This window comes from Cetorhinus maximus, chromosome 2 (assembly GCF_964194155.1).
Source record: "Cetorhinus maximus chromosome 2, sCetMax3.hap1.1, whole genome shotgun sequence".
Classification (NCBI taxonomy): domain Eukaryota; kingdom Metazoa; phylum Chordata; class Chondrichthyes; order Lamniformes; family Cetorhinidae; genus Cetorhinus; species Cetorhinus maximus.
The window spans coordinates 96,143,608-96,158,985 of record NC_135880.1 but is presented as its reverse complement, the minus strand read 5'-3'; the positions used below and the strand labels follow the sequence as shown (position 1 = coordinate 96,158,985).

The 15,378-nt window shown below is 41.4% G+C and overlaps 1 protein-coding gene across 2 annotated transcripts in view; it reads left to right on the top strand.

Moving 5' to 3' along the window:
• LOC144696058 (nicotinamide riboside kinase 1-like) overlaps nucleotides 1-12,277 on the top strand; it is a 38,533-nt gene extending 26,256 nt beyond the window's left edge. For both annotated transcript variants that reach the window (XM_078567277.1, XM_078567267.1), the window contains exons 4-10: nucleotides 4,700-4,790; nucleotides 6,493-6,541; nucleotides 7,155-7,311; nucleotides 7,720-7,791; nucleotides 7,874-7,980; nucleotides 10,884-10,967; nucleotides 12,099-12,277. In XM_078567277.1, coding sequence (XP_078423403.1) covers nucleotides 4,700-4,790; nucleotides 6,493-6,541; nucleotides 7,155-7,311; nucleotides 7,720-7,791; nucleotides 7,874-7,980; nucleotides 10,884-10,967; nucleotides 12,099-12,109 — 571 coding nt within the window. In that variant the 3' untranslated portion in view covers nucleotides 12,110-12,277. The remainder of the gene's footprint in view (nucleotides 1-4,699; nucleotides 4,791-6,492; nucleotides 6,542-7,154; nucleotides 7,312-7,719; nucleotides 7,792-7,873; nucleotides 7,981-10,883; nucleotides 10,968-12,098) is intronic.
• Nucleotides 12,278-15,378: the final 3,101 nt, after the last annotated feature.

The window sequence follows — 15,378 nt, the reverse complement described above, 5'->3', positions numbered from 1 at the left end:
CCTTTCATAGCTCAGCATCTGAAAGTGTTTCACAGCCAGTGTAGTAGAATTGAGAATTAGTCGCTATTGTAGTGTAGGGAAAAACAGCAGCCAATTTCTGCATAGCAAGGTTTTACAAACAGCAATGAGATAACGACCAGATAAATCTGTTTTAATGATATTGGTTGGGGGACAACTATTTGCCAGGACACCAGGAGAACTCCCTTGCTCCTGTTCAAAGAATATCATATGATAGTTTATGTCCAACAAGGGCAAACAATACTTCAATGAATTGCCCTGGTAACTCATTTTAATGTCCCATCTGAAACATGGCACCTCGAGCAATACAGCATTCCTTCAGTACTGTACTAATGTGTCAGCCTAAATTATGTGTTCAAGTTCCTAGAATGGGGTGTTCAGTTAGCCAAGTTGATTGTCACAAATATCTCCTTCACTAAAGGCAAAGCAATCAAGATGCAGTTCTACTTATTTGAGAGTTGGAAAAATCTCTAAACAACTAAAGCAAGCATCACAAAACCACCAAATTAAAATGTACCTCAAACAAAGAACTCAATCTGCTGAAATAATTTCTAAGGACTGTTTTGGCCACAATCTTCCTCCTTCACTCAGGCTACTGTATACAGCAAACAGTAACATTTATCACAAGCACATAAATAATGCACAATTCTTTTTTTTTTAAATCTGTGAAACTATCAATAAAATTGCTAGTTTCATGTTAGAAAAGCAGTTTATTCTACACAGGCTCACACCACTCTTTGAAACTTGGGGTTTGAATTAGAAATTTCACTTGGAATTGAATGCTAGGTATCTTCACCCGCTATTGTAAATGATACCCTGCATTGTGTAAGGCAATGTAGGAGTGTAGTTTTCAGCTTGTTCCTAACAACTTGAGACATGAGCAGAAGAAAAAAAATAACTAAAATGAAGCAGTTTAACTTGTAAACTTTTTAAGTCTCAAGCCAAAAATTAAAAATTCTGTTGGTATTATTTGATGTAAGAAATGTTTTGGTTTTTTTTTGCTTAATGGGACAGCCTTGATGAATTAGGGAGAATAAAATGTGATGTACTTGGATTTTAGAAAAATATATATAGCATAGTATATGCTATTGGATTAATGATCCAGAACTCTAGACTGATGAGACATGAGTTTAAAACCTAACACAGAAAAACTGGTTCACTAGTGTCTTTTAGGGAAGAAAAACTACTATCCTTACCTGGCCTGGCCTGTAGGTGACTCCAGGTCCACGGTGATGTGGTTGACTCCTAACTGCCCTCTAAAATGGCCGAGCAAGCCACTCTGTGAAGGAAAATTAGGGATGGACAATAATGCCAACTTTCCCTGTGACATCCACATTCCATGAATGAATATACAAAAACCTACAAATCTATCATGGTCGATTGAGCAAAATATTAACATTTTATAATGTAAATTACAGAATACAAAGTTTTAGGGAAGAAAGAACAATTAACGAGATTAACTTTGACTTTTGGACACCTGACCACCTGGTTGAATCATACCTGTAGTTTTGAGGCCAGAGTTTTAATTTCATTGCACGAGAGAGTTGTGGGGTGCCACACGGGAATCTCAATACAGTGAGAAACTTGGGTTGGAAACAACTGTGCTAAACTTAAAGAAGGGTAATTACAAAGGAATGAGGGCAGAGTCGGCTGGAGTGGACTGGGAAAGCAGTTTAGCAGAAAAGAGGTTCATGATCAATAACAGACGTTTAAGAAAATATTTCATGACTCAACAAAGGTATATCCCAGTGAGGAAGAAGGATTCAAGGAAGGGGATAAACCAACCATGGTTAACCAAGGAAGTTAAGAACAGTATCAGAAAGAAAAAACATACAATGTGGCAAAGATTTGTGGTAAGCCATGGGATTGGGAAAGTTTTAAAAACCAACAAAGATGACCAAAAAACTAAAGAGGGAGAAAATAAACTTTGAGGGTAAACTAGCAAGTAATATAAAAACGGACAGTAAGAGCTTCTTTAAATATATAAAAAGGAAGAGAGAGGCCAAAGTGAACATAAGCCCCTAAGAGAATGAGGCTGGGGAAATTATAATGGAGAACCAGGAAATGGCAGAGGAGTTGAATAAATGCTTTGCTTCAGCCTTCACGGTAGAAGATACTAATAGCCTTCCTAAAATACTAAATAATCAAGAGACAAAAGCGGGGGGAGGAAATAAATACAATAACTATCACTAGAGAAAAAGTACTAGGGAAACTGATGGGGCTAAAGGCCGATAAGTCCCTTGGACCTGATGGGTTGCATCGTAGGGTATTAAAGGAAGTAGCTCCAGAGATAGTGGATGCACTGGTAGTAATCTTCGAAGAATCCTTAGGGTAGTTTTTGCCCACTCACGTGCATCCCGACATCACCGGGCATCATTCCAATCTTCCATTCGTCGGGCGCGCACCAGAGTTGGCGGCATGCACCGGAGTTGGCTGCGCGCCCGCCAAACTGTCAAAGGCTTGTTAAGGCCATTAATAAACTAATTAGGTAATTTGACAGGGCTGCCTATCCAACCTTAAGGTTGGCGGGCATGCAAAGAGCCCAGGGGCCTTCGCATTTTTCATGAAATCTCATCCACAGGCGGGATGAGGTTTCATGAAGGGTTTATTAAATTAATAACTATTTTTTAAACATTTCATAAACATGTCCCAGCTCATGTGAGGCTGTCCCGTGAGGAGGCATGTGTAAATGATTTTTAACTTTCTTTATTTTAAACTTTAAAACTGAACTTAATCTCCCTGAGGCAGCTCTGTGCCTCAGGGAGATTTCTGCGCTCTTTCACATGCATGTGCAAAAGAGCACAGGCCCCGACTCTCCCTCCTCCCCTCGCCCGCACAAGTAGCGCTGAGTGCTACCGGGTGCGCGTCATGCTGGGTGGGCCTTAATTGGCCCGCCCACACAAAATGGCGGCATGCAGCCGATTGCAGGCAGTGATCAGCTCCGCGCCCGCTCCCTACTGGCCCATCCGTTGAGGAGAAAATTCTCCCCTTAGATTCTGGAAAAGTCGTAGAGGATTGGAGAACAATCAAAATGGGAGGGAGACAAAAAACAGGTAACTATAGGCCAGTTAGCTTAACATCTGTCTTTGGGAAAATGTTGGAGTCTATTATAAAGGATGTAATAGCAGAGCATTTAGAAATACATAATCTAATCAAGCAGAGTCAGCATGGCTTCATGAAGGAGAAATCATGCCTAACAAATTTATTAGAATTCTTTGATGAGGTAACAAGCAGGAAAGATAAAGGGGAACCAGTAGATGTAATATATTTGGATTTCCAAAAGGCATTCGATAAAGTACCATGCATAAGGCTACTTAGTAAGATAAGAGCCCATGGTGTTGGGGGTAGTATATTAGCATGGATAGAGGATTGTTTAACTAATAGAAGACAGAGAGTTGGGATAAGGGGGGCATTTTTGGGATGGTAACCTGTAACTAGTGGAGTGCCACAGGGATCAGTGCTGGGGCCTCAAATATTCACAGTATATATTAATGACTTAGATGAGGGAAGTGAATGTACTATCTTCAAGTTTGCAAATGACACAAAAATAGATGGGAAGGCAAGTGGTGAGGATGACACAAGGAGGCCACAGAGGGATATAGACAGGTTAAGTGAGTGGGCAAAAACTTGGAAGATGGAATATAATGTGAGGTTATGCACTTTGGCAGGAAGAATAGAGGAGCTGAATATTATTTAAATGGAGAAAGACTGCAGAAGGCTGCAGCACAGAGGGATTTGGGAGTCCTTGTGCATGAATCCCAAAAAACTAACATACAAGTTCAACAGGTGATAGGAAAGCCAAATGGAATGTTGGCCTTTATTTCAAAGGGAATGGAGTAGAAAAATAGGGAAGTCTTGCTAAAACTATACAAGGCGTTAGCTAGCCCGCACCTAGAATACTTTGAACAATTTTGGTCCATTAATCTAAGGAAAGATATACTGGCATTGGAGGCAGTCCAGAGAAAGTTTACTAGGTTGATCCTGGGTGTGGAGGGATTTTCTTATGAGGAGAGGTTGAACAGGTTGGGCCTGTGCACATTAGAGTTTAAAAGAATGAGAGGCGACTTTATTGAAACATACAACAATCTTAGGGGGCTTGACAAGGTAGATGTTTAGAGGTTGTTTCCCCTTTTGGGAGAGTCGGACCAGAGGGCATAATCTCAGAGTAAGGGGGCGCCCATTTAAAACAGAGATGAGGAAGAATTTCTTCTCTCAGAGGGTAGCCAGTGTGTGGAATTCTTTACTGCAGATAGCTGTAGAGGCTGGGTAGTTAAGTATATTCAAGGCTGATATAGACAGACTTTTAGTCAGTAAGGGAATGAAGGGTTATGAGGAAAAGACACGAAAGCAGAGTTGAGGATTATCAGATCAGCCATGATCTTATTGAATGGCGTAGCAGACTCAAAGGGCCGAATGGCCTGCTTCTGCTCCTACATCTTATGTCTCCAGATAATAACTGGCCAGGAGTCATGATCTCGCTGAAGATGGGTTTTTGGAGCAGAAGCACCCAGGTTATTTCTGTGAAACCTGGAAATGCACTTCTGTGACAATGTTTAGGTATTTTGATGGAATATAGCACTCTGGAGCATTGATGCGATCTGCTTGGTCTGATCCTATTGCAATACACAATTTTATTTTGTGTAAATAAAAATAAAATTAGTGACGTCTCTTTTTAATTCAGCGTCACAAACGGTGGAAAAACTACACTTGCATGCAAACTTAAGAAAGCTCTTCCAAACAGTGTTTTACTATGTCAAGATACATTTTTCAAGGTAAGTGGTAATACACGCTATATTTTTTAACAATTTTAGACTTTGTGTAATATTACTTTAAATGCATTAACTGTTATGTTATGTGCTCAGGATGAGAAGAGACCATTAGGCCTATATGCACTTGCCCTAATCTTGAACAGACTTACTTCCATGTCCCCACTCTTCGCTGTACTCTACAACCTTCTGAAAGAGGCAAAGAAACAGACCCATAACCAACAAAAAAATCCTCTCTAAACCTGTATTGCAATCAGCCAAGCCCCAAACAAAATGGTTATTATCCAAAATTGTACTTCTCTCTTGTCCTTCTGCCATCTTTTCCAGAAGTGTTTCTAATGGCTTTTTAAAAGATTGAAAGGAGTAATTCCATGACAATAATATCCATTTATATCACACCTTTAACAAGAAAAAATCCCAACGCCCACAGAAGTATTAAAAGACAAAACCCAACTGTGAACTCCTGTTTCACAAGGTGATTATCCCCTATGCTATGACGCAGCAGATGATGTGGACCAAATCCACAAGGGAAACTTCATTGCGCTATCACAATGGTTCAGGAATTTGTATTTATTATTAGGGCCAGGATTTTACATTTGGCGTGCAGGAGCAGGCCCGCCATGCCGGAACGTAAAATGACACGCGGTGATGTCGGGCGTGAGTCCCAACATCATCGCACTGTCTCGTGATATTTCGTTCGGTGGGCGTGCGCCAGAGTAGGAAGCGCACCCGCCGATAATTGAAAGATCTATTAAGGCCATTAACGAACTAATTAATTTCAAACTTACACAGCCCATCCAACCTAACGGTTGGTGGTCAGGCGAAAAGGCCAAGCGACCTTTACGTTTTTTAGAAAATCTCATCCACGAGCAGGATGAGGTTTCCTAAAGCTATTACAACTTAAATAAAAACTTTCTTTGAAAAATGAAAACATGTCCCATCTCAAGTGACACAATCACATGAGGGGACATGTTTCATTAAATTTTTACTGTATTTATTTATTTTTTTAACAATCGCTGTGCACAAAGGAGTGCTGGACCTGCTCTCCCTCCTCCCTCTGCCCGCACAGATGCTACCACTCACATTTCACGCTGGGCCCACCCACGTGAAATCGTGGTGCAGAACCGATTGCGAGCAGTAGTCGGCTCTGCAGCCACCCCCACCCGCTCCCACCGAGCCCGCCTGACGTGGGAAAAATTCAGGCCTAGATGTGTGCACTTAATTCAGAAGTAATAAGTCCATGGAGACCTTTAGAGATATTTAAAAATTAACTTGAAGTATTTATTAACAAAAGGTTTCAAGCACATACATAAGACTGTAATTACTACTATAATAACCCCAAAAATTCCAAATTAACCTGACCCCCAGTTATACTCCCTTTAATGCAACTGTCCAAAATAGATTTTAGATTTAAAACAAACTCAGCAAATTAACACAATACCCTGGATAGTGGAATTTCAAATGGCTTTTCTCCAGCTTCAGCTTTGTTAAATAGCAGACTTATGCATAAATGCTGGAGGCTTCACTAAGGCTTTTCACACACTCCTTTTAGATCTTACATGGTCTTTCCCTGACACATAGCTCCAAGCTTAAAATCTTATAATCATATGTAGCAAAAATTGAGGTTAATTTCTTAAACTATGAATGAGTAACTTTATTTTGGAATAAAGTTAAAACAAATTAAGGTTTCATGTTTACTTTTATCCAGCCTGCCAGTGAGGTAGAGTTCGGAGAAGATGGGTTTCAGCAATATGATGGTAAGATTTATAACATCTTTGGAAAAGGTTTTTTGATACAACAATCACGATGCAGTGGTCACAAATGTTTAATTCAAAAGAACAGAGTTTTTGTTAGAATGGAAATGGCCTGATTGAACCAGATCTAGGATCTACATGATTCAAACTTAAAAGAACCTACAGAAACATAAAACAAACATTGGCATATACTGTATTAGGTGGTGGCACTTGGAAAAGGAATTGTCTTAGCATTGGAAAATTTATTTTATTTACCACTACTTGAATCTGTGATGTATCCTCAACTAATCATCAGGAAAATGCTTTCAGTGTCTATCCTTCTTCAGTCCCTTTCGATTTGCCCTCCACCCTCCCATGGAACTGAAATGTTCTCGCAGGATGTGGCACATCTTTTCGTACTCTAAATAAAAATGGACTGAACTCTTGACTCCATTTATGCTCCAAATCAAATGATAATAGCATTGGAACTCAAACTAGGGAAATGAATAGAGCTCTGTACTGAAAGAAAAAAGAAATGCATTTACATTTGTGTACAGGCCGCTGTAACATTTGTGTTTACATTTTTAAGAGAATTAATTTCTCATCTGACAGTAATTATTTCATTAATAACTTTTAGTCATCACAGCTCTGGACATGAAAGCCATGATGGATACAGTTTATGCCTGGATGGAGAACATGTCTGCTGTGCATATTGAGCAAGAAGCTCCAGTTTTATCAGAGAACAAAGGCCTCAACATCCTGATAGTAGAAGGTTTCCTCCTTTACAATTATAAGTATGTTTGCTGTATATTTGAAAAATTCAGCTAATGTAATATGCTAATTAATTTGATATATTTTTATTAAATTATTGTGCAGAAACTGGTTTGTAAAGAAATTATTGGACTGGTCAATGTTAAGCTAATAACTCTGCACAGAACATGGGAGCACCAATTGTTTGTGCCACAGCAGTATGTAGTGCAAGTTCAGTTACTTCATCTTTACCAACTGCGAGGCACAGAAATAAATGAATGCACCAGTTTCTATTCAAGTTAGCTCAGAACAAAAAGCTTGAAGAGGTCTTTACCAGTCCCAACAGGGATTTTGTGGAATCTGTATCCAGTCACAGATTTGAGTGTGTTGATGCATGTGACTGAATTTATAATGCTGTATGTAGTGCTTTACACACACATATATGTTTTTAGGCCCTTAAATGATGTTTTTAATCAACACTACTATCTCTCCATTCCATATGAAGAATGTAAGAGAAGAAGATGGTAAGGACTGATTTAAAATATTTTTAAACACATCATTATCATCAAATTATCGAAAACTGTGAACAGAGTCTCTTTATTTTAGTTCAAGAGTCTATGACCCCCCTGATCCACCTGGATACTTTGATGGACATGTGTGGCCAATGTACCTCAAAAACAGAAAATACATGGAAGAGAAAGTAGCTGACATAAGTAACCACTTTCACTTTCGTTTACACCTGTAATTGTTTTCTGACCTAATCAAGATTGTTAGACTCCTGTGGATAACAGTTTAATGCCAGAATGCTGTCAATTTAAATTTCTAAATACTGTTGCTGTTTTTTGAGGACGTTACTTGTAGCAGAGGTAAAGGAGAACCGGTGGATATGGTGTATTTGGATTTTCAGAATGTTTTTGATAAGGTCCCACACAGGAGGTTAGTAAACAAGTTTAGAACACATGGGCAGGATTTTTCAGTCGGTGTGTGGGCGCAGGCCCAACACGGCGATGCGTAAAATGACGTGCGATGATGTCGGGCGTGTGTCCCGATGTCATCGCGCTGTGTTGCAACGTTTCATTCGGCGGGCGCATGCCGGTGTCGGCTGTGTGGCCGCCGATATTTAAACGGCCTATTAGGGCCACTAAGGAAGTGATTAAGGTAATCCAACCTTAAGGTTGACGGGCAGGCGAAAAGGCCAAGCGGCCTTCGCATTTTTTAGGAAACCTCATCCACGAGCGGGATGAAGTTTCCTAAAGCTTTTATTAATTTAATTTCCTAAATATAAAAAGCATGTCCCATTTCATGTGACATAGTCACATGAGGGGACATGTAAGATGGTGTCAGACCTGCTGAGTTTTTCCAGCTATTTTTGTTTTAGTTTCAGATTTCCAGCATCCACAGTATTTTGCTTTTTATGTTTAAATAAAATTTTAATCCATGTATTTCATATTTTCAGTAATGATTCAATCTCCCTGAGGCAACTCTGTGCCTCAGGGAGATTGAAGCGCTCTTTCACGCATGCGCGAAAGAGCGCTGGCCCCCAACTCTCTCTCCTCCCCCCCCCGCCCACACAGGTAGCTGTCGCTACCACTCGTGTCTTATGCTGGCACAATTGGCCTGCCCATGTAAAATGGAGGCGCGGAGCGATCGCGCCCACTCCCGCCAAGCCCACCCGCCACCTGAAAAATAGAACCAGGGGACACAGTGTCAGAAGAAGGGGCTGAGACTGAGATGAGGAGGAATTTCTTTGCTCAGAGGTGGTGAATCTATGGAATTATCTACCCCAGAGGGCTGTGGAAGCTCAGTCATTGAGCATGTTCAAGACAGAAATGAATAGATTTCTGGATAAGAAGGAGAACAAGGGATATGGGAATTGTGGTAAAAATGGCGTAAGAGGTAGATGATCAGCCATGATCTGCTTGAATGGCAGAGCAGGCTAAATGGGCTGAATGGCCTACTCCTGCTCCTTGTTCCTATGTTCCTAACCAGGATTTTGTAAATAATAAAAAAAATAAAATGCATCTTCAGAAATTGATACATATATCTGCATGTTTAAAAATTCTAATATAAGAAATAAGAATAATAAAAAGTGAATCTAGACCATCAAAATTCTAAACACAGCTGCAGTGTTATGATGAACAGAAGCTAGGACCACATTTTTGTGAAAGAGACTAGAAGCGGGAGTCAGGAAAGTCCCCGACTCTGTAACCCATCTCCATTAAAGAGGCCCCTACCCACTATTTTCATTCCAGGGAAGTGAGGCAGGTTGGAGTTGCACCCCACCGCCTCCGGAGGCATGCCTGAGGCTGCAACGGAGGTGGGCGGATGGCGAGGCCAGCAGGCTAGTAGGCCTGCTTCTGTTTTTTGGGACTTCAGCCCAGTTGTAATCATGCCTGTCAGGCCCACGAGTCCTTACCCTCACACCCCACTGACCCCCATATCCTTTCTTATCACCCATGCACCTTCATATCCCCCAGGCCCCCTCCATGTCCTCTCAGATCCCCCTTCCTGGCCTTAATGCCACCTGATATCCTCCATGTGCCCCCATGCTCCCCCATGCGCATCATATCTTCCATTCCCTCACGTGCATATCTCCCATACCTTCCGTACCACCCGTAAGTTCTTACAAGTATAAATCAATCATAGTATCATTGTCAGAAGCTCTTTTCCACTTCACATCTCTCAATCGTCTGTAAATAAACACCTAATCTACATAGGAAAAACAGGTGTCTGCTTCTGTTGATACAATTGCCAAATGGCCTCATTATGAATGTTTGGCCAAGCTCCAAAAATGCCTAATGCACTCAACTCAGCAGGCAATGTTTATACAGCTTTCAGGAGAGTGCAAGCTTTGTTTGATTGACATCTCTAGTATGTTTTTTTTTATGTGGTTTTTGTGTTAATTTACACAAGATTAACAAGTGTAAAGTGGAGAAAAGCTTCTGAGATTGATACTATTAAATGGCTGTGATTAGTTGACAGCTTTATGAGAAGGTAAGAGGGCCAATATATTGCAATTGGAAAGTTGAATTTTTCTTTTGGTTGATTATTCGAGACTAGGGTTACTCATGGTTCACAACTCCCTTAGAGGTTGTGAACCATGTCTACTTAGAGAAGATGTCTGACTATACCAAAATAGGGAGTGGAGTGAGGTGTGGGGGGACAGTGGTTTGAACTGCCCACCCCCACAATGGAGTCAACAAGAGCAGGAGTGCTGTGTGTGGGCTGGCTACCCACAGCCTTATCCCGCATCAGCAAAATTTGCCAGAGACAGGAATGAGGGCAGGAATCCAGGAATTGGGTCCCACCCACCATTTTTAAATGCCACCTGTGTCAGCTTACTAGGTGAAAATCTAGGCCTATAAAATATTTTTTTTGCACAAACCACTAATGTCTATTATCTTTTAAATTATTCATAAAAATATTAATTATAATATTTATACCTAGCTGGGGATTTCATGTTTTGATACCTGCCATTTTCAAGACTCTTGGCATTTATAGTATTTTGTACATTTTTGCTGTAGCCTGTAAGATAATGCTGACAATATAGATCACAATGTTTGACTTCAGAAAATTACATAGAGCATCCATTGATCCAGTGTGTTTTTTGCCTCAGTTTACTTAGATGGAACAAATCCCCCAGATGAATTGTTTGCGCAAGTATATGAAGATATTTTAAGGGAAGTTCAAAAACTCCAAGGTCAGGCTTTTTTTCTTGTGATTCATGCTTCTGTTTTGATAGAAAAAATGAGAAGAGGCAACATAAACTAAATGGTATAACCTTAAAATGATTACAGGAGCAGAGAGACCTGGGGTTTGCTTATAGAAGCCTTTGATGGTAGGGCAAGTTGAGAAGCCTGTTAGAAAAACACGTAAGATCCATGGCTTTATAAATAAGAGTATAGAATAAAATAACAGGAATGCTGTACTAAACCATTATTAAGTCACTGGGTAGGCACCAGCTGAAGTATTGGGTCCAATTCTGGAAACCACACTTTTGGAAGGATAACAAGGCCTTGGAGTGGGTATAGGGGAAATTTACTGGAATAATATCCGGGATATGGGACTTCAGTTACCCGGGGAGACTAGATGAGCTGGGAATTTTCTCCTTTGAGTATGGAAGGGTATGGGGAGATTTAATAGAAGCAGTCAAAATGGTGTTGTAAATATTTTGATAATGTAAATAGGAGAAATATTTTCCAGTGGCCAAAGGGTCAGTAACCAGAAGACACAGATTTAAAGTACTTGGCAAAAAGCAGAAGCAATATGTTATTATGATCTGGAATGCACTGCTTGAAAGGGTGGTGGAATAATTCAATAATGATTACCAATACCTTTCGAAAGGAAATTGGAAAAATACTTGAAGGGGAAAATTTGCAGAACTCCAGGGAGAGGGTAGGGGAATTGCCAATAATTGGAAAGCCCTTTCAAAGAGCTGACACAGACACAATGGGCTGAATGGTTCTGAACGCTTCTTTAAGAAGAAAAAGAACTTATTTCTTTCTTTTAAAAAGTGACCTCCTCTTCCACACAAGTGGAATTGGGACTGACTTAAATAATGTGTTTGCACCACACTTAACAGCTTAAAAAAAATTGTTGCCTGCACATCAGTTTCAGGGTGGATGCTCTGACCAACATTGTCTGCCAGTGGGATTCACTATTTTAATATTAATAAGCCTTACTCCTGCTGACCATATGTTTACATCTATTTAACCAGCATGCTTATATCAATATGCCATTCCAGATAATGGAAAGTTACTGTTTTGTGAGTGTGAAATCAGCTTTCTTTGATTGTGTCATAATAATTTACTCTGATGGTTGTCTCTTATAGACAGTTGCTGACTAAATGACACCACTGAAACAGGATATTGGAAAATTGAAGATTCTAGTGAACAAACGACTGGCGCTACCCGTGACTGAAGGAGATTTGGTGAAAATCAAGAGAGTCCATTGGAATGTGCACAAACCAAGCTTTAGAATAATCTATACATTAAAAATGTTACACCTGAACACTTCTTGTCCTCAAAATTTCACATCCTGTTTTCACAACATTTGTGTGATGCTTTAGTTTATTACGATGGGCAGAGTATTGAGCTCAGTAGGCGGACGGGCACCCGACTTGGCCAAGCATAAAATGACACGCGATGATTTGGCTGGCGAGCATCCCAATGTCATCACATAGTCCCGCAATATTTCATTCAGCAATTAAAAGGCCTATCAAAGCCATTAAAAAGGTAATTAATTTCAAATTTATGCTGCCCTTCTAACCTAACAGTTGGCGGGCAGGCAAAAATGCCAAGGGGCCTTTGACTTTTTAGGAAACCTCATCCATGGGCGGGATGAGGTTTCCTAAAGCAAATAAAAATAAAATTAAAATTTCACACTTGAATTAAAAACATGTCCCTGCACATATGACAGAGTCACATGAGGGGACATGTTTTATGACATTCTTATTTTGTTCGTTAAGTTTTTTCAAAGATCTCCGTGCCTCAGGGAGATTGAAGCGCTCTTTTGTGCGCATGCCCGAGGTTTGCGCTAGGCCCGCTCGCCCTCCTCTCCCTGCCCGCACAGGCAGCGCTGCCGCTCACATTTCACACTGGGCGGGCCTTAATTGGCCCACCCGCGTAAAATCGTGGTATAATGCCGATCATGGGCGGCGATCAGCTTTCCAACTGCCCCCACCAAGGGCAAAATCCTGCCCTATGTGTCAACACTAATCATGGGAATTCCTTATTTACCTATAATCAATAATAGTCTGTCATATTTCTTAGCCTTCCTCCAGAAAATGGGATTGAGGTAGCTGCTCTGTTCATCTGCTAGCCATTTACCTTTTAATGGTCACATGTTTTTAAGTGCTGACTCCAGCTCCAGCCTATGGCTAGCCCAGTTCAGTTTCTGGTCAATGATAACCCCCGGGGTGTTGATAGTGGGGGGATTCAGCAATGATAATGCCATTGAATGTCAAGGGGTAATGGTTAGATTCCCTCTTTTTGCCTTGTGTGACGTGAATGTTACCTGCCACTTGTCAGCCCATGTCCAAGTCTTGCTGCATTTGGACATGGACTACTTTAGTATCTGAGGAGTCGCGAATGGTGCTGAACATTGTGCAATCATCAGCGAACATCCCCACTTCTGACCTTATGATGGAAGGAAGGTCATTGATGAAGCAGCTGAAGATGGTTGGGACTAGGACACTACCTTGAGGAACTCCTGCAGTGATGTCCTGGATTGACCTTCAACAACCACAACCACCTTCCTTTGTGCTGGGTATGGCTCCAACCAGTGGAGAGTTTTCCCCTTGATTCCCATTGACTCCAGTTTTGCTAGGGCTCCTTGATGCCACACTCAGTCAAATGCGTCCTTGATGTCAAGGGCAGTCACTCTCACCTCTGGAGTTCAGCTCTTTTATCCCTATTTGAACCAAGGTAGTAATGAGGTCAGGAGCTGAGTGTCCCTGGCAGAACTCAAACTGAGCATCAGTGAGCAGGTTATTACTAAGCAAGTGCCGCTTGATTGCACTGTTGATGACTCCTTCCATCACTTTACTGGTGATGGGGAGTAGACTGATGGGACAGTAACTGGTGGGGTTGGATTTGTCTTGCTTTTTGTGTACAGGACATACCCTGGAAATTTTCCACATTGCCAGGTAGATGCCAGTGTTGTAGTTGTACTGGAACAGATTGGCTAGGAGCACAGCAATTCTGGAGTACAAGTCTTCAGTATTATTGTTGGAATATTGTCACAGCCCATAGCCTTTGCAGTATTCAGTGCCCTCAACTTTTCTTGATATCACGTGGAGTGAATCGAATTAGCTGAAAACTGGCATCTGTGATGCTTGGGATTTCAGGAGGAGATGGATCAGGTGGTGGCATAGTGGTATTGTCACTGGATTACTATTCCAGAAACCCAAGGTAATTCTCTGGGTATCCAGGTTTGAATCAATTTGAATTTGAATTCAATAAAAATCTGGAATTAAAAGTCTGATGACCACAAAACAATTGCCGAATGTCATCAAAACCCATCTGGTTCACTAATATCCTTTAGGGAAGGAAATTTGCCATCCTTGCCTGGTCTGGCCTACATGTGACTCCAGACCCACAGCAATGTGGTTTACACGTAACTGTCCTCTGAACAAGGGCACTTAGGGATAGGCAATAAATGCTGGTCTAGCCAGCGATGCCCACATCCCATAAACGAATAAAAAAATGTCCCACCAGTCTGCACAGCTATCTATATCAAAGTCTAGGTCTTGTTTTCCAGACCTAACTCTCTTTCAAAAAATATATTCCCCTCACTCAGGTATCAATAATGCTCTGAGCCCTAATACCTTTCTTCTTAATTGCAGTGGCATAGCTTTACTGCAATCACAAACAAATCACTGCATCCTTTGAATAAATTAGTGTCTCTGTTATTATGTCGAAGTGTCTAGCAATTTAGATCTTCCATTACCTCCTATGCTGTGAGACATTTTTTCCAGCTAGAGTCTCTTTGCCACATGCACAGCCTGAGGATTTGATTTCCCAGCCCTGCTTCCAATCCTTCTCATACCCTACATTCAAATTTGACGACCATCTTTCATATTCTTAGTTTTCTCACGATGCACCCACATTACTCAATTTGTTTTCTTCCCGCTGCATCAGACCTATGGGCGGAATTTTCCCAGATTTGCACTGTGCGGTTTACCCCACCGGCCGTGATGGCAGGTTTTCATGCCTTATTGTCCCAAACCCGCCACATTATTTATGCATTCCCAGGAAACACACCGCTTCCATGGCAGGTGGGCTCTCATTCGCCCGCTCGCCATCACCCCGCCGCTGCATCACGTCAGGCGCCATATTTAAAGTCTAGCCACAAGCACAGACCTCAGTGCTTCCAGACCACTAGTGCTGCACAGAAGACTGCATCCCCCAGGTTCAATGACACATCCCTCCAGCGCCTTTTGGATGCCGTGGAAGCCCGCCAGGATGTCCTCTAACCCCGCTCTGGCTGCAGGATGGGTAGCAACAGCAGTAACCCAGCTTGGGAGGAGTTGGCAGCGGTGGTCAACACCAATGCCCTTCAATAGAGGACAACCACCTAGTGCTGCAAGAGGATGAATGATCTCCTCCATT